At 40.4% G+C, this 18,052-nt stretch overlaps 2 protein-coding genes across 2 annotated transcripts; both read right to left on the bottom strand.

The window, feature by feature from the left end:
- Positions 1 to 3,706: 3,706 nt before the first annotated feature.
- RB195_017917 (uncharacterized protein) lies at positions 3,707 to 7,227 on the bottom strand (the record flags this gene model as incomplete). Its single annotated transcript, XM_013440581.2, has 5 exons — positions 3,707 to 3,789; positions 4,240 to 4,389; positions 4,467 to 4,548; positions 5,861 to 5,980; positions 7,162 to 7,227. The coding sequence occupies 5 exons, from the start codon at positions 7,225 to 7,227 to the stop codon at positions 3,707 to 3,709; spliced, it is 501 nt and encodes a 166-aa protein (XP_013296035.1).
- A 6,463-nt stretch (positions 7,228 to 13,690) lies between these two features.
- Positions 13,691 to 13,978, bottom strand: RB195_017916 (uncharacterized protein; the record flags this gene model as incomplete). The annotated part of the gene is made up of 1 exon (XM_064185111.1): positions 13,691 to 13,978. The coding sequence occupies one exon, from the start codon at positions 13,976 to 13,978 to the stop codon at positions 13,691 to 13,693; it is 288 nt and encodes a 95-aa protein (XP_064040992.1).
- Positions 13,979 to 18,052: the final 4,074 nt, after the last annotated feature.

The following is an 18,052-nucleotide window of genomic DNA, read 5'->3' as shown; positions in this document are numbered from 1 at the left end:
TGTGAAAGACACTGTTGTGAGAGAAGGCACAAACAATTTATCCAATCAATAAAGTTTTTTCGAACAGCGTTAATTTATCATCTATTGTCACCACGTTTAAACCAAGCTTGGTCTTCATGAATTCATTTATTATGCATCAAGCACCTTTTCAGTGCTCATCGGTTTCTCATTCTCAAAACCCACCCGTGTTTAGCAATCTGTTTAGCGAACCTGGCAAAAAGAAGATTGACGTGACTTCTCGTAGTCTTCAATGTGTTTGTAATCAGAAGGGAATCTAGAACCTTCTGGTCCCCACATCATGTGTGCGTTCGGAAATTCCATTGCCTTCGGAAATTCACTATAGTGCTACTTTGAGGGTTAATAAAAAAAAGTAGACCTAAATTTTGTAAGATTTTTTAACAGAACTTTTATTCTTGAAACTAGTTTGGATTATAAGTTTTCATGTTGAAAAGTTTTAGCTTTTTCAATGCCAAGCTTACAACTTCGCTCTATTTCGCTACTTGTTCCAATTCAGTTACAATGAACGCTTGAGTCTCGCGAATCGGTGCCCGCTTGAGAGGGACTGTCCTTTCTTTACATGACGTGGTTTAGCCGCCTTCATAGGATCACAGCTTGCCGCCGTTTCCGAGTGACCAAATTGGACCAAAGTTCATCCATTTTCAAAAAATCGTGATTTGTGCAGCCTCTCTGGACTAGTTCCGTTCCTAAAATAGCAAAATCATTTTGCAGCACCCCACAAGAACACTCAGAAACTTCTTTAGTAACAGAACTCAGAACTTCTTTAGTAAAACCTTAAACCTCGTTAAAGGCATACTACGAATTTGACGTGGTATGGATTTCTCATGGAATGCTTCCATACAGAGTCCTACATACGAAAGGGTTTTAGATTTCAGAAGTACTGCAAAACGATGGTGCTACCGAGACGTCAAGTGGACACCAGCAGATCGGCCACGTACCCACCAACCGTAGCTTGGTGAGTATGTGGTCGATTTACCCCCACGAGCCGCGCCATTGGGTGATTCTCATGTCCACGACGATGATCCTTCTTTATGAAAAGAGAAGTCCCATGAAAAAAGCGAGCGGAGGACAACAAAGTTGGAGAAAAGTGCGGCTTTTTTTCTTCTGCTAAGAAAGAACATTGTGGAGAAAATTATTTGCTCTTTCAAGGGTTTAAATTAAACGGGTTTTATTTTTATCCTTTCTTTTCAGGAAAACTTCCAGTTTCTTCAAAACTCCCTACTGACAACTAATTGTCAGTAGGGAATGCTTTGGTCGAATTTTTTCATCTAATAATTTACTGACATATTTACTAACATGAGTAACTTTTACCATTCGCTATAGGCATGAAAGTCCAAATTCTATGTAAGCAAACATGAAATTTTTCTCATTTTTTAAAGACATTTCATTCTATTGGCGGTACAAATAAGTTCTAGGGGATTTGCAGGAGATGGCGTAGCTAGCACTAAATTTCATCGGACCATCTTGCAACTATATTTATTCCAAGGCGTCATCATTTCTCTCTAAAAATCAGTATATGTTATTTTGCTGAAATAAAAACAATCAACTTTCTTTGTACACTAACTATCTCAACCTTTGTGCTAACAAAACACAATTCGGGGGGAACGTTTTTGTTTTAATTTGGAGAAAAGTGCAGCTGATGGACATGGATTGCTCGAGAAGAATATAAGTTATATCTCCATCAATAAAAACTGAGTAAAATTCTGGGGCTTCAAAAGTGGCGATTTTGACACCAGCGATAAAGAACGCTTAAGGAGGCCGGAAGAGCTTGAAGAGGCTGAGGTGGAGGCTTTATTATACCATGATTCATCCGAAACTGAAGAGGAGCCTACTGAATCGAAAGTGTTTTTCGCATTTAGTCATGACGGGAGACGAAAAAACGATAACCCAAAGCTCAGAAAGTCATGGGGTCACCCCGGCTTCGCATCAACGCACAGACTGAATATTAATGGCAGAAAACTGATGTTGTACATCTGGTGGGAACAGCTTGGAGTGATCTATAATGAGTTACTCCAACCTAACGGATTATCACTAAGGGACGTTACCAACAACCATTGATGCAATTCGCATTAAAGCTCATATGCCTCCAATATGCCAAAAGACATGACAAAGTAATCTTTCGGCACGACAACCATCAGTCACATGTTACAAAATCTTCAAGGAAACTTTGGAGGCACTTCAATATTCGATGTCCTACTCTACCCTCCGTATTCATTAGACATTGGTCCTTCTGACTACCAGTTCTTCTGGTCGATGACCAATAGCCTGGCCGAGCTGCACTTCACTTCTTACAAAGAAGCTACAAATTGGTTCGATTCTTAGGTCGCCTCAGAAGAAGAGGGATATTTCAACGCAGAATCCATACGTTGCCTGAATGGTAGAGAAAAATCGTAGCTAACTATTAACAATACTGTGAATAAAATACATTGTACCACTCCCCCTGAATAAAGGTTCAAAAGTTACAAAAAACCTCGAAACTTATTCGTACCCCCAGTAGTTTTTTTTTTTGATTAACGATTCTATGAATTTGCTCTTACTCTCCATTTGTTCCAAATATAATTGTGTCAGTGCTACACCAAAGCAGTGAGCGATCGCCTTGCCGTGAGGTGAGATGCCTGGCGAACCCTTCTGAGAACGGGACCGCCACAAATGCGTGCCTTATGGGTAGTCGAGATCCGGAGGAGAAATTTCGAACTTCACAAATTCAACAAAATTCAATTGAGTTTGATTCAATAGATAATTTCAATAGATAATCTCTTCTCATGTGAAAATGTCTGGTTCAAATATAGACAATATTCTAATGACACTTTCTGCTTTTCTGACATTGTTTATTTCAAAAAAAAAGTCTTTGAAATAATTGCATGCAACCAGAGTTGTTTTTTTTTCTGAATCCTTACATACACAGTCGTCTCAGACCGATCTGGTGTAAAAGCTGGCGATACTAATTTCCTTTGTCCGGGATCGAGCGATCGTGCTGTGAGGCTGTCTTGAATCCGCCTTCTTCGCAGTTTTGACCAGAGTAGATTTCATCTCTGATGTTTTGATGGAAACAAGTTCGCATCGTCCTGTATATACTCACATAAGTTGATTCCTATGATATATACTCCCTTTTTCTAGATTAACCTCTTGTACGCGTAGCACCGTATTCACTTTTATTTAGCTACTCAAAAAATTCTTGAAAATTCCCACTGACAATTGCTTATGCGAAAAATAACCTCAATTCAGCGCAGTCAAAAACAACTCGCAGCTCAACCTCGGTGCCATTTCGAGCAAAGGACAGTACTCGTTTGAATTAGATGAAAAAGGTGACGTGTGTTGACGGCGAAAACAATGGCATAATGATGTGTTGTTTCGGAATCAGGTAAAAGTTTCACGAAGGAGCGAAAAGGAAAATTGTTGAGCAGATTTGTGCAATCTCTTGTGTATTTTTGTCAAAACTGCCAAAAAGTGCAATTTTGCAGGGACCTAGTGAGTATAATAAGTTCCACTTGTACGCACAAATCTCATCATTTCCACAAACGGGGCATTACCTCTAGGGTTTTGCGATTTCTCTCTGGTGGTACAATCATACAGCATTTCACTAACACCTTTTTTAGAACGGTCCGAATTTTTATTACAGAAAAAACGAAAGTGGAATAATAACGATCACAGACAAATAACAAATAACACAGCATGACATAACAAATAGTTATGCTCGATTCAAGTGTCTGATCACATCAATGTCAACCTCTACACGCCCCTTGTACCCGTTGTCAGGAATAGCTCCTAGTGCTGAAATTAGAAAATAACACACTAGGAGTGATAGTTATTTTTCAGAAAAGAAAACCAGATCATGTCCGAAAATTAGAAAAAGAGAACACTTCATCGGAAAAAAGTTTAGCGATGAGTTTCTAAGAATATGTTTTGAATGCATTTCAAGTGAGCTCTGATTCCTTAGTACTCAACTATCATCTAATTCACTCTCTACTATCACATATTGATGCTGTTTAATTGGCCTTGTTCGAATATTCGAATAATCGAGTGCCTCCACTCCTGGAGATTTTCGTATATTTCGAGTACACGAATAATTCGATTTCCTTATATAATTCAAGAAATTGAATAACTCACGAAGATCATACACATTTAAATGTGAATGTATCGAAACTGAATCCAAGGATTGTGAGAACTAGAAAAAGCCTCCCTCTCTGCTATAAGTCGCCAGACACTATTTAGTAGACCCACTCTTGATATAGGCTGCTGGTAGTGAGTTCTCAACTGCTCCGGCGATGATCACTGTCTTGTAATGAGGTGAGGGTGGTTCGGAGGATGCTTTTTCGTCGGAATATTGATAAGTTCGGCATTCGACAATACAGTCAGCGCATTCGATTGGTACTGCAACCGAGATCGCTTATATTTAGATTCTTCGCTCATAAATGTTCATTCAAAGCAGTTCACTCTGAAGCGTTTACCGCTCAACCTATGATATCCGGCTTCTTGTCGATCCAGCTCCTCTGCGAACTCCTCGGGAACTCGCCATACACAACCTTGAACCTGAAAGTACTTTATTAGTCAAAAACTTGCTGTCTTTCTGCTGTCGTGGTCCGGTGTGTTTCTCACGGATCTACAGTAGACGTTTGCGCAAAAGAACCCTAGCCTAAGGCAGCATATCACGAAATTAACAATGTTGGGCAGCAGGCAGCATATCACGAAATTGACAATCTCTCCAGGTCAAGGTAAGGTCAGTGACGAGGATTATGAGTATAGCCGTGTTTACGTTCAAGTTCCGTTAATGGTTCTGAAAAACGGCGTGAGAAACGTGTTTCCTGCTCGAAGTTCCCTACGAGGTACCTTGAAACACGTCTGTACACGCAACGCATTTTCGAGCGGATGAACGGTGATCAGTATGGTTCCTTCGGTATCCTTTTCAAGCAAAACGAATGAATTGGACGCTGGTGGAACTGGCTCGTGCCGAGGTGTCGCGCGTTGTAAGGTGCATATTAGGGACTCGAATGCCGTTGTCCACGCCGGTTTTCACGACATCGTAGTCTTCACCAGTTACGCTATCTTTTCCTGGACAGGTCCCAAAATTGTCAATTTCGTGGTATGCTGCTTTTAATTCCGCCCCCGGGCAGCAATGCACCAATAATCACCTGCGAGTGAGACTTGAATGTAGCGCATCATGAAATTAAGGTAGTACAGAAACCCCGGGGAAACCGCAGAACTCGGGTAGTAGATCACGGAAACCTTGTCCTTCTTCCTAATCCTTCTCTAGTCATCGTTAAAAACGGCGTTGTCTCCTGAGAAATCAGTTGCGAAGCGCCATCACTCACCATCCCGATCGAGCGGTCGAACGTTAATGAGGTCACATCACCAACCTATTCAAGTAAAACCAATGAACAGGCTGCTGAGGGAACGAAGTGTGCGCAACTGTGGGCGTTCTTACGTGCCTTGTAGGAAATAAAGCTGTTCCCACGCCTTTTCGGGCAGCTAGAAGGAATGAGGTGGGGCACCGGTCGCTTCCGTAATTTATAACACAAGCCCTATGTTTTTCCTTAGATTCCGTACCGCGTCAATTTCGTGATACAATGCTTACAATACACGCCCGCTCACGAGATCGATTGGGCTGAAACTCTGCTATGAATATTTAGAATCACTAAAACACATTTTTACTTTCACGCAATTATTAATTCCCGAACTTAAAACTTTGTAATAAAATCAGAGAGTTTTCTAACATCTGGCCTACTACCCTTCTAGTCCGCATGTTCCAGTTGACGTAGAAATTCGCACATTTTCCCCGAAACCTCTTCTCAAATCTTACAACGCTGAACTTTAAATGCCATTAGAAATATTTACAGTTACCGACTTCAGCTCCGCGTTTTTCTTTTATCGTTGCGAGACCACCATGCCACCGTTTTGAGCTTGCGACGAAATCCAACTTATAATTCTTCAGCACTCCGTTGCAGTCGTACTCGGCACCTTTGATCTGGATAATAGAGAGCAAGAGATCAGCGCAAAAAACATTCAAGAGAGGGTTTTCAAATTGCAGTTGATTGGAATAGAAATTTGAAATAGAAAATGAAATAGATAAAAAAAAACTAGATGATGTTGCAGTCTGTACTTGTGAAAATCTCGCGGACTTCTTTCAACCCTTTCTATTCAAGGCTAAGAGCCACAGAGAATCCGCAACAGTGATCAGAACCTCAACGAAAGAGGGAGTATTAAGAAAAAGTGTAAGCGTAATCAGAACGTTAGTGAGAGATTACTGTTTTTAATTTCTCATATCTCAGACAAAAATCGCCTTTGTCTTCTTTGGCACTCTTCTACCTCTTTCTGTGTTTACTGCCACTAGTTTCGGGAAGTTACGGCAAGTACTGAAAGCACTGCAACCATAAAATAATCACATGTTCTGGAAAAGAATGTCTTAAGAATCAAGTAAATGCGAGGGAAGAAAGACTGAACTTGTTGAGAATCTTTAGCAGCACTTTTTACTTTTATTTTCATTTTTAGCAGAATGCGTCAAAAAGCCGAGAGAAGAAGAAAGTATAAAATTTATAAGTTGGGAAAAGTTATCAAAGTAAAGTCGCTGGCAACGACTATTTGATCAGATCACTACGGGGGATAATTCTATGTGGTTCCCCTAAATGAAGGAGCAATTGAATGAGTGAATGAACGAATAAATGAATGAATAAACAAATAGATTAATAAGTAGACAAATAAGTGAATAAACAAATGATTAATAAATAAATTAATTGATACATTAATTGATGAATAAACGAACGATTAATAAATAAATTAATTGATACATTAATTGATAGAGATAGAACTATGAAAAGTTATGTTATTGTCTGATCAGACCTTTGTGACTAGACGGGATACAAAACAATGCAATTATTAAGCTCCTCAGGAACTGGAAAAATGATTCAAGTAAAACTGAACAAAAAAGACGAAACTAAAAGACTAAAACACGAACTAAAAAAACTTTAAAAAAGCTAAAAACAATTTGTTTAGAGTGTTCTCGTCACCGATACCCATCATAAATAACGGTCCTCAATTTTAAATTCATTGATCATTCCTTTTAAAAAGCTTTCTTCTCATAAAAAATTGAATGGAAAAGTCAGAGAACCGTACTACCCGATCATTTCAAAACAAAATCATAAATCATACCTGCACTGTAATCCGTTCCTTCAGCAAATTACTACCATAGGCGAAGTAGTAGAAGAATTTAGACATCGGCAAACTGTGCAGTGACAGGATTTGTGCTATTTTTCAGAAGAAAAAAAACCAAGTTGTCCCACGTAGCAACACATTATCGATCGTGGTCTAACGGGTGGAAACACACGGAATGAGAAACGAAAAACTATAAAAAGGACGAGACGAGGTGATGCCTCTGATGCCAGGCTAGGAATCAATAGACGGCTGGACATATTTTGTCATTTCTGGACTAGAGAACATCCATTGAGCTCCGAGACGACAAAAATAAATGGATGTTAATTGTGCGGATAATTTTCAGTGATTCTTTCTAAAATGAGAATCACTCTAAGGTCTCACAAATGTCTTCCAAAAAGTCTTACAAAAGGCATTTCCTGAGAATAATGACACTGTTGAGGGCACACGGAGATTGCAATTTCATCCAGCGATTGAGAGGGAGTGGCGGAAATGTGACTGTCGAAGCATCAAACATCGAGTCAGGAAGAGAAGAATTTTAAACTTTGTCCCCTCCTTAACAAGGCGTGTTCTATTCAAATATAAGAAATGTATGTACAGTAACCTGGAGAATGGTGAATAACAAATAGCATAAGAAGTAAGAAAGTGAAAGAAAAACATGAAGCGGAAAATCGAGAAGGTGAAGGAACTAAAATAAAGGATAAAGGATAAAGTCACTGGCGTATCAATCCACTTGGGATGCGCCAACGCGTTTTACTGAAATTCGTAATCGTTGAGGTTTTTGGAACGCGTGTTGGCCTATACAATGACTTGCGGGGGCCAGCCGATGATCAAGTCAGTGTTTTTACCCTCCCGGACAAGTCTGGTACCAATTTATCGCCCCCGGAGGGATGAAAGGCTTGGTTTGCACTAGGGCGGTTTCGAACCCTTGACCATGTGGCTACAACGGACCTCTAACCGACTGCGCCATGAACAGAGTGGTGTGGAGACCTCATTGATTTCTGACCGTTCGCTCGAGGACCCGTCGCAAGTAGGCAAGGGTAAAGCGTCCTCACGTATCTCGTAATCTCTCGTATCAAGCATATTTTCCCAAGCCGTTATTCAGGACGATTATGAAAAATTAAGTGGTGCTACGCTCACACTCGTACACTCCGAACTCTGTATTTTCGAACAGATTTCTGAATTACGTCAGTTTTGTGATAATTAAGAACGAACGAGTTCATTAACGGTCCCGGGCGGGATGGCACGCCGACTTTTGCTATTCAAGAATGGCTAATCACTCTTAAGAGACAATGAAGACCAACTGACCAACCAACTTAATGAAACAGCTTAAAGGGTAAAATTCCAGCTTGCAATTCTCGTGAAATGTCAACAGAGAAAGGAAAAATACCGAAACTCTGAGCTAAACGCACAGATCAGCCCTGTGTTCCAGAAGCCTGACCATTTCGTGATTACTTTTAACACAAAATAATAACATTCATAATCACTAGTATTATTTGCTCACGTAATCAGAGCAAAAAAAAAGTTGTACAACGGAATGAACACCGAAAAGGACATCAAAAAGAATAATGGAAGCGGGACATATGAAGTTGTATTAAATGGAATTCTGCACAGCAACTCCGATTCCCTAGTTAGAAATAAAATTTCCCAGTATCAAAGTATGTCAGCGTTTTGCTTGTGCGCGAGAATTTACGAGTACTCTAGAAGAATTCACACGTACTGAGAATTGCGCTAGACCAGTTTATATTTGTTGTTTACACAGCTGAATTAACAAACAAGAACGGGGAAGTGCAGCGACACAAAAAACCGCCTATCACTTGCTAAACACCGAGTCGTCGACGGCTCGTCGCACGAGTTTTCCTCGCAACGACGGTTGCCTCTTTTCTTTCCGTACTATTTCACGTCTCACTGACCTCAGTAAACACCTGCGCGATCGGCGCGGACGAAAGTCTACAGATGTACCCTTTCTCATCGACACAAGACATCAACAGCGAAAACTTCCTTAGTGATTAAGATGGATGGATGGATCAATGAAGAAATGAATAAACAAACAAACGCAGGAATAGGCGAGGAATGGTAAGTATGCACTCGTCAAATTGTTGCTGATTACTGAACAGAATGTAGTATAAAATGTGCAAATTTCCCCAGCTTCCTCTTATTTGGAAAAACATTGGGAAAATGCACAAGAAATCGTAAAAGAACGTGTACAGTTGGCATGAAAGCATTATGATCCGCCAAATAACAGCCGAATCGTTGGTTGATAGGCGTTCGTTGGCCTAGTTTCGATATATAATAGAGATATTACTGTTTTGTTACAACAAAAAAGTTTTATGTGAAACGCAGAACTTCTCCCTTAGTTACTGAGATAGTTTGTTGAGAAGAAATATTCCCCAAAATAAAAGACAAATTACGTCCGCAAATTTCCTGTGTCATTCGGGAACTGCCATAGCATGCATAAGTGCATATTTATTTATCAAACACATGTGGGTGCCAAGAAACCAGATTCAACCAAAAAACAAAAAAACCAACGTAAACTTACTAATAAGAAAGCATCAAAATCAAATGAAAAGTTTTCTTGCAATAAGACAGGTAAATGGCTTCGAACTGCTTCAGGCTAACCGAACCCTCCATCCTTTCACGACCAATAAATTAGTGTTTAACTTGTTCGAGAGGAGAAAAACAGTGACTTCACACATTGGTTTCACCATGAGAAATGGTCGTTATGAAAGCATATGCGCATAAACCTATGCGATTTTTAGTTGTGAGAAAATTGAAAGTGTTCCTCCTGAGGGATCCATGGACGCTAAAGTATATAAATATATATATATATATATATATATATAACTAATTAAAATTTATATGTGTGGAATTTGTAGCAAGAAAAAATCATTGTGCTGCTCCAGAGCAGCAAAATTTTCTAGTACATTCCAAGAGATGAAAATGTTTCCACTCAACATAGCGACCCCATTTTTGGTCTTTAATAGTTCTCCTCGTTCTTTATACTTTCACTCTATAATTCAATGGTTTTTATAATTTTAGTTGATGTTGTTGTTAGCTTTGCAGTTATTTATTGTTGTAAGTTCCCTGTACACTACTGAAGAGTGCAAAAGGAAACTTATAAAAGGCAACAAACACTATACAAGTTAACACTATTGAAATTCACGCATTTAAAAATTCTCACCAAGTTTTCTAGGAAAATCCCATCCAGTAGTTGCAGATCGGGATTAATCTTCTTGAAATGTTAGGCTGGACAGAAAGTCTTGTGACTATTTGCCATTTTTTCTGCTTTATTTTTTTACTCAACTTGCAACAGAAATTAATCAATAATATAATCACCATTACTAATTACAACAGCGTCCCACCTAATTGGCAAGTCAGCGATCCCTTTCTCCCAGAACTGGGGAGACTGGGAGTCGAAGAAGTCGCTAACCGCCCGTCCGACTTCTTCAAATCTGGTGAAGATTTTCTTACCTAGAAAAGCCTTGAGGGGCAGGAGTAAGTGGCAGTCTGAGGGGGCAAGGTCGGGAGAATAGGGGGGATTGGGCACCGTATCCCAGCCTAACTCCTGCAGTCATTCATGGATCTCCTTAGCTACATGTGGGAGGTGCACCAAAGCTCGTCTCGGCCGTTTTTCTGAAACGGCCGAGCTTTTGGAACTGACTGGCGTATATGGAACCGGTGACGGTATGGCCTTGTGGAAGCAGCTCATAAAACAGCATTCCCCTCAAATCTCAGAAACAACTAAGGAGACACTTTTTGGGGTGGTGGTCCGATATGGCTTGCGACGGAGGGTCTTCTCCTCGAGGCAGCCACACGGCACGGTGAGCGTTAGAGTCGTAGAGGACGCAATTCTCATCTCCAGTAATAAGATCTTTGATGCCGGTGAAGAAGGAGAGATTGACAGGTGGATACCCGGGTAAACCGGGTGCCATCCGTCAGGGTGTAAGGGATCCATCAACCCAGCACTGTTCTCTAGCCGAAGGCCTGGAGACGACCGACGACTGTTGAATGGCTACGCCCGAATATCTTCGCAAGACTGCGGGTGTTGATCTCCGGATCGTCTTTGACAGCGTCGAGAACGGCGGAGTGTTCGGCAGTGTGGGCGTCCCGACCGGCGCTCGGCTTCGAAGTCGGTGTCTCCGGTTGCTAAGAGAGCGAACCAGCGCTTGACAGTGCTGATGGCTGTGCTGCCCTCGCCCAATCTGTTGTTGAGGGCCGCTGCCGTTGCTCCAATGCCGCCAAGACATTCATAGAAGCTCGAAGTTGCTTTTTCGTCATTGACATCGTGATTAAAGTTAAGGAAGGCCGACCGGCTATATATACCTATTGTGGAGAAGCTTCGAGAGTGTTCAACAACTACAACATGGTGCAACATGGGTTCCGCCCAAAAATGGAAAGTTCTGAAAATTTCGAAAAATGGGTAACAAGACGTTGTGCCCGGCCCAATAGATAATAACAGATTATGTCAATGTTTGTATAGATGGCAGAACAATATCCTGAGAGAATGAAAGTACGACATTTGATAAGGTTTCTACGATGGTGAGCTCAGTAACTAGTATTAACTAATAATAGCATTAAATTAGCTGTCACTTTGCTTAATTCACATGATTTGATCACGAGAAGATAAAAATAAGCATGTGACTTATTTTGATAACTTGTTAAACCCACACTTCTTTTCTTCGCAATGAAGAGTGTTATAAAATTAAATGTTGGATCAGTGGTCATTCTGCATAAGGTGACGTATAACGTATAGTACTTCTTGTAACATAATAGATTGTCTTTTTCCCATGTTGAGACAGTGGTGGTTCCATCGTGGTTTCCTGACTTTATTTATGTCATTTTGTGGTCTCTTGGTATCTGTGGGTTTTTTTTTGTCTGACTTAAGATGTTTCTTTCAAATATTTACTCAGTTCACCCTGATTGTATGTACCTTGAAACTCTCATCGAGTTGTCGTCCTTTGAAATTTTGTCAAGCTGAAAAATGTAAATGCATCTATCACCTACAAAAGAAAGGAAATTACGATGTGATAGAAATTATTAGTTCACAACCTGAGCTGATCGCTCGTTTGGTTTTGATTTTCACGGATTTCCGAAGATTTGCAGTTTTGATTTTCTTTCCATTTCAATTCTTCAGGACATATCTATACTGATCCATTTGCATTATTTTGGCTACTTTTTACTCTGTTCATGTCTGCCCTTGCACTAGGAATGTTCACCTCTGCTTTAACATGTAGTTTTCAAAAAGAACCTTGTAGAAATCGTCGCACTACAGCGCAAACCCACATAATTAGTGCAATTTCCCAGATTTTTTTTTCTGACAATGCGTGAAGCAGACTTTTAAGTTACAATGACAATATTGAGATTTAATCTGTACAAGAACTGAGACATAATTGAATAGCTGCTTGGCACTCCTCCTCAGTTCTTCCTAAAGAATGGAGGCGAGAAAATACATATGTAGGTAATAGGTTCTAAGCTCTGTAGCCAGCAGAATAGATAGTTTTTGTACATTGTGGCAGTCAAGCAAACAGCCACCTACATAATTATGTAGATCTCTTCCATCGCTATGCCATACGTTTGCGACTCATGTCATCACGTTTACCAGAGGAGAAAAATGAATGTAAATGTAGAAAATAAAAACAATAGGATAACCTGCAAGGAAAAATATAATTTGGTGCTACCGTGTAGTCTTCTTAGTACTGTAACTATTTTCTGGAGTTATAAGAGTCAACTGTTTTTTGTGTGGTTCCTTCTTTGTTTTCATATTCTTTTTTCATATTTGTTACATTACTTATCGCATTGTGAAGAACAAATGCAGTTCTCCAACGAACTGTCTGAAAAAGTGAACTGATATCTCTAAAATAGGGAAGATTTGAAAGTGCATGTCTTCTTAGAACATGTCACGTTCACATCAATTTGCAACAGGTTTTCTTATCTTTCACTTTCTGGTTTTTGTAAACTTTGCAAACTTTGACTTTTTTCTGACCACAGAGACGTCACCAATGATAAATGTTCTATAGATAATTGAATGTCGCGCCAATTCCAATAATGACCTTGCTTTTAGTGCCATCAAATCTTTAGAGAAAAAAAGCGAAACTACAACGAAGCTACGATAATTTTGAAAGATAAACTATATGAGAAAACATATAGTAGAAATGAGTGATATGTAGTAGAAACGTAGACGATTCCTTTTGTTAACTTCTTACTTTTTCTGCAGTGATTAGGAAGCCCAAGAAATAAAGGAAGAACTCGTAGACGCATATACACGCGTGTCGTGTCGTAAATTCACTTTTGAAAATTCACTTCTACAGAAATACCAGTGTGCACGAGCCAAAGTGTCACCCTGTTCACTATCTTATTTTCTCATCTCCTTATTCTTCATTTTTTTCATTTTCAGTTTCCATTTTACGCACAGGTACATTGATTCAACTGATTTTTCGACCCCCATAAATCCTAAAGGAAGTCAGCAATTTTATTAGGGGAGCTTTTAGTCATCACTATTTTTAAAGACGTAAAATGTGCTAGCACTTTTTTACTTGACCATTAACACGATCTTTTGGGTGAGAAGACCACTACCTGGTTTTGCTGCTTCAGGAGGAGAAGTTCTCTTTCCACAGCTTGCCACACGAAACATCTGCGCACTTTCAATGGCACAATCTGCGAAGTTTCTTGGAGTGATTACCGAACGAGACAACGCTGACGATGGCTTCACAAATTGGCACTGCTCAGCGCACCATCGAGCTTCACCTATACGCTCCAGGCTACCGAAAGTTCTGTCGAGTTGGTCAACCCCTCGCGCTGACCGATAGCAAACGTTCATGCTATGGGAGCATCCTTCAGTCATTGTTGCTTCGCACGTGCGGATCGGAGTTCCTACAGGATATTGTCAACTTCTAAGATCACGGTAGTCGGCGCACCTACTGTCTCCTCCCACACATTCATCGGCCGCGGGAATCACATCCCAATCAACACCAACGGAAGGTCCTCTGTTGTTTCTGACTAGCGTGGAGTGCCGGAGCATGGTGGGAGCTAATGGTAGGAGCTGCTTACCGAGAACCAGAGATCAGGGTGCAAGCGCGGCACCTCCGCTAGTTGCGCTAGTTGTGCTCCCGCAATCCGAGAAAAGCGGCCAAAATGTGCCGGCGTTCACCTCCTCCACGACAACGCCTTCCACCCCACCTCTAGGCTCTGGATTGGGAACAGCTTCCCCACCCACTCTTTTCCCCAGAACTCGCCTCATCAGTCTACATTTTGTTTAAGGCCCTTAGATTCCCTGAAGAAACTTTTCAACAAACTTTCACTGGCTTCAAATCCGCTGTTAAGTTGATCTTTGAGTCTCATCTCAAAGATCAACTTAACAGGGGATTGATCTCTCAGCCTCCCAGCTTCTGGTTCAAGGGAATTGTAACCTTCCCAGAAAGATGAAACACTGTCAACGATATACATCGTAAATACGATGGATAATCATTTTGTTTGATCAAGAAACTTTGAAATCGTAAAGAATATGCGTCTATCATGATATATAGCAATGGGCTTGGTCCGTGTGATGGGGAGACGGATCCAACGGCATCGAATTAGTGTGCCGGCGTCGTAGAGCGGTAAAATGGGGTGAGACGGATCCCACTGCGTCGAATTGGTGTGCCAACGCCAGATAGCTGAAAAAATGTTCTGCGACGGGTCCCAACGCATCGGATTGGTGCGCCGGCGTTGTAGAGCGGTAACATAGGGTGACACAGGTCCAACGCGTGGAATTGGCCGTGGTGCAGTAGTATCGCGCAATAACTTGTGTATGTCGCAAAAGGTGAATGAGACGTTGCAACGGTTTCATAGCCGTGCCAGTGCTCGCGCTACATTTTCCCTCTATTCAGGCTCCTCTCCCTGTCATTTTCCTAGCACGTTTGGTTGACAGTATACACTCTTCGGAAAGTGGAAATACGTCTGCAAACGGCTGCTTAAATAGTACCCAACAATTTACATGATCTGACGGGCAACGTTATCTTTATCAGAACGATGATGTCGTTCGCGTCATTTTATGTTGAACATCATTCTTTGATAGCCACTGGGGAAAGCAGGAAGAAAACGCCTACTTCGAGCATTGCTTTCACATTGTGTCTATATTATATTTGTATCAAAGGAGTGTTTGAAGCTAAAGTGTGAATGTTCTCAAAAGTGTAGAACTGACGCGTTTAGATAGAAAAGCATGAAATCTTCCGCATAAATTCATAGAAAAAAAAACGTTGTTAGAAAAACGCAACTCTAATTTTACCGAACATGCTGCTACTACTAATTTTCATTGATCAGTGAAGGCCACCGAAGCAAACGCCACAGAAAGTCTGAAATCCAGCCTAAGACGAACATTTAGACTGGTAAAAGAATGAGAAGCTAACATAATAAAAGCTCGATTCATAAAGTGTGAAGAGCTGCAACATCTCCCTGATTTTCATATAAGAATTCCTCGAAAAGAAGCTCCGTAGGCTACGTGGCGCCATGAAAAGCGCCTGGAGCAATAATCCTTCTGAAAGTCTTGCATAAAAACGAATTCTTTCAAAATGAAAATATGTATTTTTCTAGACTGTAGCACAGATAGCAGAGCTAGGTGTGCGGAAAGAACTTCCAGTTGTTAGGATACTTTTTTAGAAGAAGTTTTATATTCATATAATACATACAGATAACTAAATAATTACTAAACATATAATCAGTACCCATTTAGCTGTAAAGCGATCTATTAGTAACAGTTACATTTTGTGCTGACATGAGAATGATTCGCTGCCATGAGCATTCTCTTCAAATTAATCGCGTATACTACGAAAAGTACGACAACTCTTAGTTTAACAATGAAATTTTATTTTCTCCTTTGAGACAAGCATGACAAATGTTTTCGATTTCAGTCAGGCAATTTTTCTCGAAGAAATTACACCAATTTTACAGTATCAATATATCTGTTCGAATTCTCACAGTGTCGTTGATCGACGCCCGCGATGAACGAACGCAATTAGTTAACCGCGATATTTCGCAGTGTAAATTTGACATTTTGAAAAGATATATCAAATGTTGTTTTGGTCAGCGAACAACTCACCCCACGCCCTGTTAGGAAGAGATGAACTTTCGCGGAAGCATTGACGCAGTTTAAAAATCGAGGAGTACGTTAAAGATCAGAGAAAGAATTTCATTGCCTTTTTTCCCCTAACGTATGCTAAAAGATAATAAAAAGACATATTAAAATTACTGCGTTGTTTCAAATAATAAAGCAGACAAATGATAAAATGTCGTAAGTCGTTCCCCTGAAGATGTGCAATTAGATCCTTCTTCAATTCAGAATAGTTTGACGTTATGAGCATGTATGAGGCTCACACACTGACTTGTCGGGGCTACCCGAAGTATCAATTCAGCGTTTTGACACCCCCTAATAATTTTCATGCCAATTCGTCATGTCAGCAGTGATGAAAAGCTTAATTGGCCGGTGATGATGTCGTACCATCGACCGCGCAGTCGCAGTCGAGCCTCTTCCCGCTGCCTCAGAATAATAAAGAACCTCGTAGTAAATATTTGGATACAACTTTCAAATTGTGCGCTATTCCTCAAGTGTTATGCATAAATTTTAGCTCATCGCTGAATCATTTTGTGTTGATATGACCAACGACATCTTCATTTTATTTATTGTTTTCAATGGAAAGTTTTCACATGTTCTTCTACAGGTTTCCTAACCTAGTCATCAAGGATTATGCGAAAGGTTGGGCCGCACCAATTCTGGTCTTTCCTAATACCGTAGAGAACTAGTATTAGTAATAGTGCGATCAACTATTTTTTTCTTTTGATACGGACGTAAAACATTTATTGCTGTTGATTTGAATTGTAATTATGTTGCCCGATATGCCAGAAGCTTCTTCGTTTGGAGGCCCTCTGTCTAACATCTTAAATCCTGGAATATTCTCTCACGCCTCCTACTTTACTCTCTGCTCTAATACATGCATACACTCGGCTCCAAATACTTTCAGCCAGGAAAGCTCAAACGTCTCACATTGCTTACAATGGTTAAGGGGAAGAGTGACGTGTGACAATTGTAACTGCTGACCGTCGACTTCGGTACAACTACTTCTTGTTTCCGCATTTCACTGAATCTGTAATAGATTAATTTATTAGATGCCGGTCCAACTGTTACAATAGCTAATAACTCAAACTGCATATTGCTCGCTACATTCCACTTCATTATCTTTTTATTTTTATTATTTATTTGTATTTTTATCCACAAGAAGATATCGTCGCTTAGATTACCATCTTTAGGCAAAGTAAAACAAGAAAAAAGAAAGAACCTAACGTTTTCGCGTCGAAGCAGGATCATCCGGCTGAAGACATTCGGCGCCAACTACGCGAGAAAACGAAGGCAGCTTTTTCAATTTGCAGCAAAATATTCTTACAATGAAATGACTAGGTTTTTTTTCGGCTCTGATCAGGTGTGAGCAGTTTTTAGACATTGGAATCGAAAAATACCATTCCTAACAAATGGTATGCAAGAAGTTCTGCTACACTTACTATATATATATATATATATATATATATCTGTTAAAGGATAAAGGATAAAGTTCCTGGCGTTAATCAATCGTTTGAGGTTTGCGAACGTGTGACTGGCCTATTCAATGACTTGGGGAGGGGGGGGGGGCTATCCGATGTGCCAAGTCAGCGTTTTTATCCTCCCAGACAAGTCTGGTTCCAATTTATCGACCCCGTGGGGAAGAGGGGCTTGGTGGGCACTAGGGCGGATTCGAACCTTCGATCGATCGTGCAGGAAGAGGAACCTCTAGCCGCTACACTACACCCGCCCATTAGTATATCTGTTATTGTTATATCTGAGTTTAGTCAAATTTTTTGTTCCTTTTTCCTTACCTCCAAGAACGAC

The sequence above is a fragment of the Necator americanus genome, chromosome II, assembly GCF_031761385.1.
Source record: "Necator americanus strain Aroian chromosome II, whole genome shotgun sequence".
In the NCBI taxonomy this organism is placed as follows: Eukaryota; Metazoa; Nematoda; class Chromadorea; order Rhabditida; family Ancylostomatidae; genus Necator; species Necator americanus.
Note: the sequence above shows the minus strand (reverse complement) of the source record. Positions and strands in the feature narration are given on the sequence as shown.